Source organism: Equus asinus, chromosome 20, assembly GCF_041296235.1.
Source record: "Equus asinus isolate D_3611 breed Donkey chromosome 20, EquAss-T2T_v2, whole genome shotgun sequence".
Taxonomy (NCBI): domain Eukaryota; kingdom Metazoa; phylum Chordata; class Mammalia; order Perissodactyla; family Equidae; genus Equus; species Equus asinus.
In genome coordinates, this window is record NC_091809.1 from 11937055 (window position 1) to 11951415 (window position 14361).

Sequence of the window (14361 nt, forward strand, 5' to 3'; positions counted from 1 at the left end):
GCTCCCCCCTCCGCCGAGCCAGCCCCCTCTGCCTGCGGGTCACGGGGCAGCTGGTTGCCACCCTGTGCCTCAGTTTCCCCACCTGGAATACAGGGGTCCCAATGGTTACCAGGCACCGAGGGTGAAGCTGTCATGCACTGTTCCCAAAAGATGGGGAAACTGAGGCAGGAGGGGCCCTGCAGTCTCTTGTGGGGGCCGGGCCAGGGAGGAGGGTTCAGGCAGGGTGGAGCCCCCTCATCAGGAGGGTCCTGAGGTTCTCCGGCCCCTGAACGGGCTTCCCAGGTTGGCCGTAACAGATGACCGTGAGCCCCGGGGCCTAGATCATCGGGACGTCTGGGCTCACAGCAGGCAGGGCCGGGGTCCCCGGGGGTCCCTCCTGCCTCCTCTGGCCTCCGGGGGCCCCACGTCCCTGGGCTGTGGCTGCATCGCCCCGATCCTGCCTCCGTGGTCATGGGGCCTTGCCAGTGTCCCTGTGTCCTTCTTCTTATAAGAACGCCCCCTGGGGCCGGCCCGGTGGCGCAGTGGTTAAGTTCACACGTTCCGCTTTGGTGGCCCGGGGTTCCCCAAGTTCGGATCCTGGGTGTGGACATGGCATCACTTGGCAAATCATGCTGTGGCAGGCGTCCCACATATAAAGTAGAGGAAGATGAGCACGGATGTTAGCTCAGGGCCAGTCTTCCTCAGCAAAAAAAAAAAAAAAAAAAAAAAAAGAACGCCCTTCACTGGACTGAGGGCCGCCCAGCTCATCTGAAACGACCTCATCTTAACCGACAACGACAACATCCCAAAGGCCCCGTTTCCAGATGAGGCCCCATTCCGAGGTTCCGGGGGGATGTGAATCAGGGGGCACCTGCCATCTCGGGCGAGGCCCCCCTGAGTCTGTCTGGTCTCGGTCTCGGCCACGTAATGAGCATTGATTAGGCAACTGCTGTGTGCCCAGGTCAACACACAGGCAGGAAGACACAGTCCTGACGTCCCCGGGGCGGAGGACCGACCAGACTGCAGTGGGCGGCCAGCAGCTCGGGGATGGGAGGCCGGGCGGGTGGGGTGGGGTGTGGGTGCCCGGGGCGCAGGGGGCGGGGGGCAGGGACGAGGCCCCTTGTGGGCTCACCCCCCAGGAAGAGCCACCTGCAGGCCCCACCCCCCAGGCCGCGGGAAACGCGGGGCCTCCCCCCTCGCCGGCCGCCATAAATCAGCGCTGGAATGCGGCCGGCCGGCCTGACCAGGCACGGCCGAGACAAAGGCCCGGCCTCGACCACCCAGGTCTGCGCTCCAGCTGCCCCCGGCCCAGGCCCCCGGAGGCCCCACTTTCTCTCCATTGCACAGATGGGGAAACTGAGGCGCAGGGAGGGGCAAGATGGCCGAGGGGTGGCCGGCCCCGAGGACCCTGCGTCCCCAGGCCCCCGCCATGTCCCGTGCAGCCGGAGCTGGGCGTTGGCTCATTCTTGGGCCCTGATGACGGATTACCCCGGGCCGGGGCTGATTGGTGGTTTCAAGGCCCCCCACGGCCGCCTTCCCCGGAGCTTAATTTGAAGCTTGCGCTCCGCTGCGGCCCCTGGGCGGATCCCCCCAACTCCCGTCTCTAATTATCTCTGCTGACTTCCTGCCCGCCAGCACCTGGGAGCCGACGGTCGGCACGGCCGGGGACCCCCTGACCCCCGGGACCCCAGAGAACCCCGACAGGCCGGGCCTCGCCTGCCTCTGTGCCTCAGTTTCCTCTTCTGCCAAATAGGGCCGTCTCTCGGGGTGGGGAAGGGGGTCGGGGGACGTGTCTGGACGCTGGTGGGGATCCTGGGGGGTCTGGGGTTGGGACCATCCCTGCCGGCAGCCACCTCGGTCGGGCCCCCCCACCCCCATGCGATGTGGACACGGCGCCCAAGCCCTGGCACCGACTGACGGTCCGGCCCCCCCCCCCCACCCCGCAGCTTTACGAACTGGACGGCGACCCCAAGAGGAAGGAGTTCCTGGACGACCTGTTCAGCTTCATGCAGAAGCGAGGTGAGGCCCGGCCGCCGGGACGTCGCGGGAAGCGGGCCCGGCCGGTCAGAGCGGCAGTGAGTTCCCCGTGGCTGGAGGCATCCAAGAGGTTTCTGACCCAGGGGTGGGGCCCGGCCCGGCCTGGAGCGTCTAAGTGGGCTCCTTTGCCCGGAACTGACCGTCCAGACCTCCTCCCTGGCTGCTGAGACGCGGGGGCCGTGGGGTCCCACAGAGTCCTGGGTCCCAGGACCCCCCACCGCGGGGCCGGCCTCTCTGTGGGGAGCGGGGTTGGGTCCCGGGCGGGCTTCTCGGCCCTTGTGGCCTGCAGACAGGGTCCTGCGGGCGCTGGTGCGAGGTTTGGGCCCCGGCCGGCCCCTCCTCTGCTCCCTCCGGGGGCCTCAGTTTCCCCATCTGTAAGAGTCCCCACCATGTGGCAGCACCCCAGACATGCTGAGTGCTGGCCCGCATTGATTGAGCACCAACGGTGTACTGGGCCCGGCCCACCCTCAGTCCCCCCAGGTCGGGGGTCCTCAGTAGGGAAACTGAGGCCCAGACAGCTGACAGGGCAGGGCCCCAGCCCTGGAGGGTTTCGGGGACATTGAGGGTGAGCCGGGCCCCGAGAGGTCAAGGGGCAGCCAGGGGTCAGCTTGGGGCTGCCCTGCCGGCCAGCAGGACAGGGTCCCCCGAGCGCCCGCTGCAGGGTGGGGCTCACTTCTCTGACCCCCGACAGCCCATGGGGGGGTGACAGTCCCCGCTGTTCAGGGAAGGAAACTGAGGCCGGGAAGGGCGCCCGGCCGGGAGCACAGAGGCAGGAAGGGGTGGGGACGGCGGGCGCGGGTCTGGGGCCACGGCAGGCCCAGCCCCCCGCTCTGTCCAGGCCGCGCGGCCCCTCCCTCGCCCGCAGCTTCTGTAAACACGGCCCGGGCGGCGGAAGGGGATGAAGCCGCCACGTTAACCCCTCCCGCGCCGGCGTCCACACGGCGGCCCGGGCTGGGGGCCCCTCTCCTGCTATCGCGAGGCCCCGGCCAGGCCCCTGCCCATCATGTGGTCAGGGGGACCCTCCCCCGCCCGCTTTATCGGTCCGTCCACACCTGCCCGACCCCTCCCGCCCCGGAGTGTAGGTGAGGCTGGGGCCCCGGTCGGGCCTGTCCGGCTCCTGGCCGCACCGGGCGCTGAGGGTCTCTGTCCAGCCCTGCCTCCCTCGCCAAGCCAGGCGCTCCTGGAGGGCAGGAATCACAAACTCCTACACATCCCTCAAAACCCGGCTTCCAGGTCCCCTCTCCTGCCGTCCTCTTGGACCCTCGCCCTCTGTCACTGGGGGCCTGTGGGGCTGAGAGTCTGTCAGACGCCCCCCCTTCACGCTGGACCCCGCGTCCTGCATCCCACAGGCCCCTTCCCCGTCACTCCAGAGGGAAAGGAATCTTTTTTCCTCCGTATCACAAAGGAAAAGCCCCCAATTGAATCTTTCTCCGAATTCTCGGGGGCTGGAAAGGTGGGAGGGGTCCTGCCTGCACCCCATCCTCCCGCCGTTTCCTTGACGACCTCTCCACCCTTCCTTATCGCCCCCTCGGCCCGGCCTGGCCTCCATCCATGGGGCTCTGTGGCCGCCCAGCCCCCGCTCCTTCTGTAAACATCCGTCCAGGCCCGGCGGCTGCACGGGAGGCCCGAGGGCGGAGGATCTCAGTGTGATTCCCTCTGTTCTTTCCCCCCCACCAGGCTCTGCCTGAGCCAGTGTCCTGGGTGGGCGGGCTCAGGGTGGGTGTGCTCAGGGCGAGTGCTCAGGGTGGAGGGGTTCAGGGCAGGTGTGCTCAGGGTGCGTGGGCCCTGACGCTTGGCTGTCTTCTCTTCTCTCCCTCTTGGACTGAAGGATGGACTCGGGCCGGGTGGGGGGGGTCTGAGGTCCGTCCTCCTCCGTCCCCTCCAGGTTGTCACTGGGGATTTGACAGCCCAGGAAGGACCCGGAAGCGGCCAGGGGTGGCGGGAGGTGGTTGTGGGATGTCTGGCTTCCGGGGAGCCGGGGTCCAGAGGTGGAGGGGGCGGCGTCCAGGCCGGGGTGGGCGAGCTGGACCTTCCTCCCCCGGGTCACGGCCTGGGGCCTCGGGGGCCGTCGGCCCACACTGCTGTTTGTTGAGCGCCTGCTGTGTGCCAGTCTGGGCGCGGGGGACCCAGGTGGGCGGAAGAGGGGCAGCACCCCAATCCTGGGCCAGCCCCCCCCCAGGGCAGCCCCCCGCCCGCTCTCCGGCTGCGGATGAACCGGCCGCGCGGCCCCCGGGGCCTGGAGGCAGCGGCCTCTGGGACCGAGCTGGCGCTTTGGCGGCTGTTGCTCTCGGTGACGGAGCAGCAATAAGCAGGGCCGCGTCCCAGGTGTGACCCCGGTGGCCCCGCAGCGGCTCCCTCCTCTCTGACCCCCCGGGGAGATCCGTGCTGAGCCCAAGTCACCGATGGAGAAACTGAGGCAGAGCTGCCTTCTTGGTGCTCTCCGCAGCGGGCGTATCCTCAGGGTGACCCTGCCCCCAGGGAACACCGGGGGACGTCTGGGGACGTCTGTGGGTGTCACACTGGGGGGGGCCCCTGGCATCGAGTGGGTGGGGCCAGGGACGGCCCCACAGAGTGACCTGCCCGATGTCACAGTGCCGGGGGGACCTCGCTCTGGACTGACATGTCAGCCCCGGACTTGGCGTCCGCTGGGTGTCGGCCCCCGGCCCCTGGTGGCAGCGGCCCCGCCTCACCCTCCCCCGTCGTGCCCCCCGCAGGGACGCCCGTGAACCGGATCCCCATCATGGCCAAGCAGGTGCTGGACCTGTTCATGCTGTACGTGCTGGTGACGGAGAAGGGCGGCCTGGTGGAGGTCATCAACAAGAAGCTGTGGCGGGAGATCACCAAGGGCCTCAACCTGCCCACCTCCATCACCAGCGCCGCCTTCACCCTGCGGACACAGTGAGTGCTGCCGCCGCCGCCAGCTGAGATCCCGAGGGTGTCCCGGGCAGAGGGCATGGCTTGTGCAAAGGGCCTGAGGCAGGAAGGACCCAGGGTGGCCAGGGAAGGGGCAGCCGGACAGACCACGGAGGCACGACGGGGCCACGTGACACGTCTGAGTCCTGAGAACACGAATTGAGTCTTGATGAAGCGGGAGGTTGTCGTGGGGACGGGGGCCACGTCGTGGGGACAAGCATTGAGACGGAGGGAACAGCATGAACAAAGGCCACGGCTCTGAGGGCCACCAAGTGATTCCCGGGTGACGGCATGATGAGGATGGGGAGGGGGTGCCATGCCGGGGTTTTGGGGCCACAGGTGACGTCCCAGGTGCCATCCTGTCCCCTCACCGCCCCCCCCCACACACACAGGTACATGAAGTACCTGTACCCCTACGAGTGTGAGAAGCGGGGCCTCAGCAACCCCAACGAGCTGCAGGCCGCCATCGACAGCAACCGGCGGGAGGGCCGGCGCCAGAGCTTCGGGGGCTCGCTCTTCACCTACTCGCCGAGCGGGGCCCACAGCATGCTCTCCTCGCCCAAGCTGCCCGTGTCCTCCCTGGGCCTGGCCGCCAGCACCAACGGCAGCTCCATCACCCCGGCCCCCAAGATCAAGAAGGGTAAGAGGCAGCCGGGGGGCCATGGGCTGGGGTCCGGGGGGCCGGGCGTTGACTCACCTCCAGCCTTTTCCCCTCTCTGGGTGACCGGGATGAGAAACCCCCAGGTTGGCGTGGAGGAGGGAGGCCAGTCTGCCCTCACTGTGCCCACTGCAGACATTACTAATCAATCACCATTTTTTCCAAACCCCAATCCCACCGCACACAGACATTACTAATCAATCCATTCCCCCATCCCACCCCTTGGCAGACATCACTAATCAATAGGTCTTTCTCCAGTTCTGCTCCGACGCAGACATTACAAATCGAGCACAGTGCTCCCGTCTCATGCCCCCCCGGCAGACATGACTAGTCAATCCCTGTGTTCCCGGGTCCACACTGCGGCAGACATTATTAATCGAGTGCCGTACTCTTTCCTGATGCTGTGGCAGGCATTGCTAATCAATCGCAGTAGCGTGGGTCCCCGTTAATTAAGGTTTTTCCAGTCCTTGCCCGTGACAGACAGTCCTAGTTGATCACCGTGTCGCTCTCCCTCTGAGCTTTAGGATCCTTCTCGTGCACTCAGCAGATGCCAGCGAGAGGGTGTGTGGGTCTGTCGACCCGACCCCATGGCCGTCCCTGGAGCTAGTGCTGGGTGCCCACCGCCCCTTTCTGAGCCCACTTTCTTTGTGGGTAAAGTGGGGGAGGGTTACCCCTTCCTTGTAGAGTTTGGGGAGCCGTCAGGGTGGAGAGTGCCCGGCGGGCCCCGGCCTGGGTTTGCAGATGCCTGACAGCCCCCTGTCCCGGGTCCCCGTCCGCGGCAGGCATCACCCGTCGATCACAGTCTTCTCTCCCGCTGAGCCTCTGAATCCTTCCTAACACAGAAGCACCAACAGCACACGTGGCAGCTGGCCTCACGCAGGTCCGGGGTCCCATGTCTCCTCTGCCACACGGGCCGTGACTTGACTCCCTGCTTCCTGGGGCTGGCCTGAGGGTCTGAGCTGATCCCATGGTGCCCTGAAAACGTAGGACTGGTCAGATCTGAGGTGAAGGGGTCTCGCTGACTTTAGCTCATTCGGCCTCTGTGGGCCTCAGTTTACCCCCCCAGTCTTGGGTGTTCCTGGAATACCCATCAGTGATTATGGAGATCCACCCGTGCTGAAGCCGGGGAAGACGGGGGTGGGAAGAATCAGGGGTTCTGATCCCGGGGAGCTCACGAGGGGCCCAGGAAGCGATAAGCAACAGTGGGAGGTCCACGGTGACGGGACGCTGGCTGGAGACGGTCCGAGGGGGCTCCTGAGGAGGTGGCGTTTCAGCTGAGACGGAAGAGGGAGGCAAAGGGGAGGACGGTGCAGAAACTCCAGAGTGGGGGGCCTGGCAGCCACGAAAGTTGGAAGGTTGGAGTGGGGACCCGGCACGTAGAGGCAGCGCCAAGCGTCCAGGGACAGAAGGGGGAGGAAGAGTCAGGAGAAGAAGAGACAGCGGGTCCCAGTGGGACCAGTGTGTGGGAACAGCCAGGACATTCGTTTCAACCGAGGAAGAGGGGAATGGGGAGGAGCCGGCTCTGGGGTTCTGGGTTCGAGCCCAGCTCAGCCTCTCTGCAGCTCTGTGGCCTGGGTAAAGTTAGCCGCCCTCTCTGGGCCTCGGTTTCCTCCCCTGTGAAATGGGGATGAGTGTCCGGGTGGGCTTGGGGTTGTTGAGACGGCCCCTCGAGGTGATTCGTGTTAATTGCTCTAGACGAGCCGTGTTGGGCCCTCGGCGTAACTAGTGATCTATGTGATGTGTTAGACGCTGCTGTGGGCTCTCTCGGTGGCACGAACGCCAGCCACTACCATAGTTCTGTTACTGCAACCGGTGTTGTTACGTCCTCGCCAGTATTACCGTCATCATGCCTGAGAGTAGGAAGGATTTTATAGGCCTTGTGTCTGTTCAAAAGCCTATGCACTTCCCTGGAGCGGAAGTGAGCTCCCCATCGGTGGAGGTATTCAAGAGGGTGCACATTCCTGCCTCGGAAGGAAGGTGGGGCTGGGCCACCTCAGTTCCCTCCCAGCCACTGACTCCTGTTCTCCCCTGTCTAGAGGAGGATTCGGCCATCCCTATCACGGTCCCCAGCCGCCTGCCAGTCTCCCTGGCGGGCCACCCCGTGGTGGCAGCCCAGGCGGCCGCGGTGCAGGCGGCAGCAGCCCAGGCAGCCGTGGCGGCTCAGGCGGCCGCGTTGGAGCAGCTTCGGGAGAAGCTGGAGTCCGGGGAGCCTCCTGAGAAGAAGATGGCCCTGGTGGCCGATGAGCAGCAACGGCTCATGCAGCGAGCCCTGCAGCAGAACTTTCTGGCCATGACAGCCCAGCTGCCCATGAGCATTCGTATCAACAGCCAAGGTATCCACCCCCCAGCACCCAGACACTCCGTGCTTCCTGCCTGTGTCACAAAGTAAGGGCCTCAGAGCCAACATATGTAAAGAGTGCCTAGAAATCAATAAGAAAAAAAAAAGGCAGACCAACCAATGGAAGCAACGGGTAGCTGTGACTAGTAAATTCAGATGCAAAGCTGTTCAACTCCGTCTGGTTGGGGATCTTCAAGCTAACAAGGGAGGAAATTTTTCACCCATCAGAGTTTGATAATATCAGGCACATGGTCATGCGTCGCAGAACGATGGGGACGTGTTCTGAGAAATGCGTCGTTAGGCGATTTTGTTGTGTGCACGTCGCAGGGTGCACTTACACAAACCTAGATGGTGCAGCCCACTGCACACCTAGGCTGTGTGGTCTCGATCTCATGGGACCACTGTGGGGTGTGTGCTCCACCGTTAGCCGAAACGTCGTTATGCGGCGTGTGACCGTAGGAGGATGTATAGTGAAGGCTTGAAGCAATGTGTGTGTCCATCAGTGGGGGAATGAACGGGTCACCTCTGGACCACTTTGCAGCCATTATAAAGAGTGAGATGATGTGGGTGTGCTGACATCTCTTAAGACTTAGAATCAGGGGCCGGCCCAGTGGCGTAGGGGTTAAGTTCATGCTCCACTTCGCCAGCCTGGGTTTCACAGGTTCGGATCCCGGGCCCGGACCTACGCACTGCTTATCAGCCACGCTGTGGTAGGCGTCCCACATAAAATAGAAGCAGATTAGCAGCAGATGTTAGCTCAGCGCCAATCTTCCTCACCAAAAAAAAAAAGGGGGCAGGAGGGGACATAATCACAGAAAAAGCAAATTTTAGACAAATGCATTCGTGCTCAGTAAGCATTTATGGAGTACGCGCTGTGTGTACTAGTGACAGACACAGTCCACACCTCGGCGGAGCTTGAAGTCCGGGGAGGGTGACGGACGGGATGCGGATGGTCACACGGATGACGGGTTTTCTTGTCCCCGCAGCCTCCGAGAGCCGCCAGGACTCAGCCTCGAACTTGAGCAGCACGAACGGCAGCAACAGTATTAGCATGTCCGTGGAGATTAACGGCATCGTCTACACAGGTAGGCGCCCGGGCCCGCCCGCCGTCCTCCCGGGTTACCTGGGGGGGGCGTCCAGGGCCTTCCCCCGCCCCCCGAGCCAGGAAACAATGTAGCGGCGCAGTCAGCGCTTTTTTAAAAATGCAACAATGTTGCAAAGTTTGCAACAATGTTGCAAAGCTCCCGCTGGCAGCGCGTCGTGCGCGCGGCGGCCGCCAGGTGGCGCTGTGGACGCGGGGCAGCTGGGTGGCGGCGGCGGGTGGGCCTTGCAGGGGTCAGGGCCCCGGGAGGTCGCTGTCCGGTCATCCGGTGACCCGTGTCCCCTCCTGTCCTTGCACCAGGAGTCCTGTTCGCTCAGCCGCCGGCCCCCACGCCCCCCTCGGCCCCCGGCAAAGGCGGCGGTGGTGGGAGCCGCGCAGGGAACAGCGGGAACAGCAGCGGCGGGGGCAGCGCGGGCGGCCAGGCCGGGCCAGCGGGGCCGTCCACACCGGCCACGTCTTCTACCTCAACTAACTCATTGCCTTAACCACTCCCCACCGCCTCCCCCACCCCGGAGCACCCCCCCCCTCCCCGCCAGGCCGGGCAGGGGGTCGAGGTGGGCCACACGGGGGAGGGGCGGCCGGGATGGCGGAAGATACGGGTGGGGAGGGGAGATGTCCGCAGAGGAGCCACAGCTAGCGCCAAAAAAAAAAAAAAGAGAGAGAGAGAAGAAGAAATATATACGTATATATATATAAAGAAAATTTAATAAAACAGGGGGAGACCAAGTAACACTTGAATTACTCAGGTTTCGGACGTCCAGGCCGAGGAATTTGTGAGAACAAGCGGAGGAAATGGGAAGAGAGCGAGGGGGACGCACCCTGGGGCTGCTCCCGCGGCCCCGGGGGACCCGCTCGGACTGGAGTCCGGTGTCCGGTTTGGACCAGTTGCCATGTCAGGCTGATCCTGTTTACCTCGTACATCCCTGCACTGTGCGTTTTCATTTTTGTCTGGTTTTTTTTTTTTTTTTGCTTTTTTTTTTTTTTTTTTTTCCTCCATCACACACACTCGCCACACCCGGCTCCTTGTGTTGAACGGAACCCCTGAGCCAAGATCAGTTGAAATTTTTTGTTTATTATTATTTTTCTTGTTGCTTTTGGGAACTTTTTTTTTTTTTTAAAGAGATAGGGATATTCGAACTCTATAGGGTTTTTAAGAGGTCTTGGGGGTTTTGTTTTGTAAATAGTCTATTTTATTCTCGGGGGAGGAATCAAACCTTAGCAAAAGGAGATATATATCTATATATCTATATATTTGTGTTCATTCAGGGAAACTGGACTTGAAAAAGCAAAAAAAAAGAAAAAAGAGAAAAATCGGAATACCCCTTTTATTTTTCCCACGACTGATTTGGGGGCGCTGGGGCCTTTCCTGTGGGCGGCGGGGGGGCTGGAGCCAGCAGAGGTGATGAGCTCAGGTGCTGCGGGGGGCGTGGGTGCCGAGTGGCCGTGACGGGGACATCGGCCCTCGTGCTGGCTGTGCCCCCCTGTGCCGGCTCTCCCCTCAGGGACCGCCGAGTCTTAATCAGGAAGGAGAAAGTGCTGGAACCCGGTGGAGATGGGGGGGGGGGGGCTCCGGCCCGTGGTCCCAGCCCCCAGGCCCCTGTCTCAGGGATGCACGTGGCCTTGTGGGGACTGGCGAGATGGGACCTGGGGTGAGCCGGCCTTAGCTCAGGGCGAGGATTTTGGGGCCACGGCACCCTGCACCCCCTGGCCCCGTCTCGTCTCCTCCAGTTTGTCCCTCCACTTGGGGCCTCGGCTCCCTGCAGTGACGGTGACTCAGAGGCCAGGGAGGGGCCGCACCGCCAGGACCCCTGCCCTCGTTAGTGTGACCCAGCTGGAGAGGCATTGTTGGCAGCCCTGGCGATGGCTCCACCGGGCCGGCTGCACGGCCGTCCCCAGGCCCAGGCCCAGGTGGGCTCTGAGGACTCTTGGCCGCCCTGCCCTCCCGGGTCCCTGGGGACCTGGTGGCGTTGGGTGGAGCTGTGCCACCTGCACGGTGGTGCGTTTTCACTCGCTGGGTCTCGTTCCCTCGGGGGGGGGGGGGCGGGGCGGGGGACAGTGAACTCGCTGTCCCCAGGGCAGCCCCGAACCTCTAATTGGGCCCTGGGAGCCTGGCCTAACGAGGCCCAGTGGACACCCTCCTGCCTCTGGCCCCAGGGGCGTCCTGTTGCCTTGGGGACCCTGGGGGAGGGTCCTGGGCCCCCCTGTCTCCGGCGTCTGTGTCTTTGGGAGGGAACCCCTTTCCTTGTTGTATCTCAGGGTCGTCTACACCCCCTCCAGCCTCCCAGGAGCGGGTGGCACGGGCGTGGGGCTTTTCTCTCTGTTTTTCCTTCTAGAAGGTTCTCTCCCCCCACCTCTCGTGGCAGCAGCACAATCATTGTGGGAGGGGGGACCCTTTTGTCCCCAGACACAATCCAGGCCCCCCCAGAGCTGTCCCCCCCTCCCTCCCCCACCCCTCGGGGGACCCGGGCCTGGGGGGCCGTCACCGTGAGGGTCCTTCTACCTCAGGTCTGATTTTGATGCCAAAACCCGCGCCCTCTCGGTCGCCCGGGTCCCCCGTCCTGGGCGCATGGCCTGTCTGTTGCCTGTCACAGGCCCGGGGGGCACGTGGCCCCCCGATCTGACTCAGGGTGGGTCCACCTGCCACTCGGGGACCATGGGGACGGGAGGGGACGCACCTCTGCCAGCCGCTCCCCCTGGGTCCTGTCCCCTCCTGTCCCCTCCTGGGGGGCCGGGGGGCCGGTGTGGCTCGGCACCCCTTTATGCAAACCGGGGTGGCGCGTGTTCCTCCCGGGCGGGGCGCTGAGCCGCTGGGCGGGCGCGGGGACCCCCAACTCAGGGTGGAGGGCGGCTCCGGAGCTGCAGGTGGACGGGCTGCTTCTAGAATCTTCCGTGTGAGCCCTGACTGGTCGGGCGGGGGCGGCTGGGTCCGTATGTAAGAGTCGAGCATCTGTACAGTCACTTTTATTGCTTTTTATCCTTTTTTGCCACTTCTTTCCTTCTTTTTTTTCTTTTTCCCCTTAATTTCGCTTTTGCATCCCCCCCCCCCCCCGGCTTCCATTCCTGACGTGAAATTTCAGTTCCTCCGGGGTTCGTCGGCCGGCGTGCGGCCGGCACCCCAACTCAGGTTAAAGGAAACAAAAAAAACCAAACTTTTAAGAAAAAGGTATAAACTACTCTCTACCTCCGGCCGGGGCGGCCTGTACCGACTTCAGTTTTTGCAGAACATTCAGGTATTAAAAGGGAAAAAAAAAAAAAAAAAAACCAAAAAGAAAAAAAAAAGACAAAAAAAGGTGTGATTTTGAAATTTAAAAGAACACTGAAAGTTTACATTTTATAACATTATTATACAGATTGTATTTAAACTTCAGAAATATTTAAGACAATTGTAACCCTGTAAAGCTGATGAGATATTAAAACAAGACAAGACACTCTGACTTTTAACAGAAAAAGTCGCCTCTGTGGTTTTTTCTGGCGTCACCCCCACCCCGACCCCGTCTGGGCCCAGGCGGCGAAGGACAGGGGCCAACCCGGGGTCCTCCAGCCAGGACTCACCCCCAGGGGACCCCGGGCCACGTCTGGGGACATCTGTGGGTGTCACACTGGGGGAGCTCCTGGCATGGGGGGGGGCAGGGATGCTGCTTGACCTCCCACAGCACCCAGGACGGCCCCACAGAGTGACCTGGGCCTGATGTCCGAAAGAGACGCCATCTGAGAGGCGTGTGTGGCCCTCAGCGCCTCGTGGCGGCCTGATGCGAAGTCCCTGTGTTAGGGATGTGTGGGCGACACGGTGTGTGGCCGGGCCTCTGCCATCTGGGTACTAATGTCTGTGGCTCCTGCCCCTCCTCTCTGGCTTCATTCCCTTGTCTAAGGAGACCACGCCTGGGCCTGCCCCGGGGCCTTTGCACAAGCTCTCAGGGCCTGCGTGATGTGTGTGTGTCCTTCCCTCTGGGCGGGGGTCCTGCTGCCTTTGCTCCACACACACCTCCCGCCGGCCCTTCCTCCCCCCCCCCCCCCCCCCCGCCCCGGGGTGGAGGTCATGGGGCTTCCCCAGCTCCCCCCAAGCCTTCACGCGGTGGTCTGGCTCATTGTCACCTCTCAGTAGCCACAGAAACCAGCCCCAGGGGTGCAGTCGGCCCTCAGGCTGCATTTTGTGACCCCTGGACTTGGCGCCCATGGGAAAGAAGCCCCGTGTCGTCTGCCTCCCAATAGACCAAACGTGGGCACGATTGGGGTGGGAAAAGCTTCCAGGGGTGTCCGATGCACGTCCCCCCTTGTGTCCCCTGAGCCCAGAGGACCAGATAGGACAGACTCAAGGTCAGCGCGGCCGGAGGGTGGGCAGGCCCAGCCTCCTGCCACCTGGCGCTCCTGCCACCAGCACCGGCCGCAGCCGGCCCGGGCCGGTCCCTCCTGCCTGGGTCGGCCCCCAAGGCTGCCCTCAGACCGAGGGACAAACAACCAGCCCTCCTGTGGCGGCGGCCGGTTCCCACACGCCTCCCTGTGGCCCGTTTCTCACTCGCGCCAGACAGGAGTGGCCGCATCTGGGGATCAGAGGTCAGAGGACAGAGGTCAGCCCACCTGCCTCTCAGAGCCCCCTGCCCCCTCGCCCCCAGGGAGATAAAGAAAATGTGATTTTTTTTTAATAAAAGGGCATTTCCGGCAAACTGGATCGGCCAGTCCAGCACCTTCATTCCTGGGCTGAAGAGGAATTCAGAGAGGGAGCAAAAGGCCCGGAGGTCACACAGCTCCTGGGGGCGCAGGGCGGGGTCGCCCCCCTCCCGGGCCCCCCAGCTCTGCGCTGGTTCGGAGGCCGGAGGCTCCCGGAGGTGAAACGTGAAACCCGGTCCGATGGGAGGTGCCGAGAGGACGCGGAAAAGAGAGGGTTTTGACGGAATCCTGTGCCTTTCCCTCCCCCACGAGCGCACGGCGGGGCTGCGGGGGTCGGTGGCGGGTCCCCCGGGCGGCGTGGGTGCTGGGCTGGGACGCGGGAACGGCGGGGTCTGGTCCGGCGGGTCCGCGCGCACCCAGCGCCCGCCCGCAGACGGGAGGTGGTCCCTAAGCGCGTGGGGAACGGAGACCGCGGGGCGTAGACCCGGTGGAGGGGGTCGTGCGGGCCTCTGTGCCTCAGTTTCCCCCATCTTGCTCCCGCCACCTTGCCACGCGCTCGCGGCCTTGGCTTTGGGGCCGGGCGCCCGGCTGGCACCGAGGAGGTCTGGCGACTGGGTGGTCCGAGACGCCCCCGGAGCAGGGCTTTTGTCCTGCGCTCCTGACACAACTGGTCTGTCCTCATTCCGGGAGCCGGGCTGGGGGCGGGGTGACCTCTGACCTCGCGCCGCC

At 63.6% G+C, this 14361-nt stretch overlaps 1 protein-coding gene across 6 annotated transcripts in view; it reads left to right on the plus strand.

Annotated features, from left to right (window-relative positions):
• ARID3A (AT-rich interaction domain 3A) overlaps positions 1-12341 on the plus strand; it is a 28651-nt gene extending 16310 nt beyond the window's left edge. For all 6 annotated transcript variants that reach the window (XM_070491587.1, XM_070491585.1, XM_070491588.1 and 3 more), the window contains 6 exons: positions 1926-1998; positions 4731-4914; positions 5322-5569; positions 7624-7920; positions 8912-9010; positions 9328-12341. In XM_070491587.1, the coding sequence (XP_070347688.1) occupies positions 1926-1998; positions 4731-4914; positions 5322-5569; positions 7624-7920; positions 8912-9010; positions 9328-9512 (1086 nt within the window). In that variant the 3' untranslated portion in view covers positions 9513-12341. The remainder of the gene's footprint in view (positions 1-1925; positions 1999-4730; positions 4915-5321; positions 5570-7623; positions 7921-8911; positions 9011-9327) is intronic.
• Positions 12342-14361: the final 2020 nt, after the last annotated feature.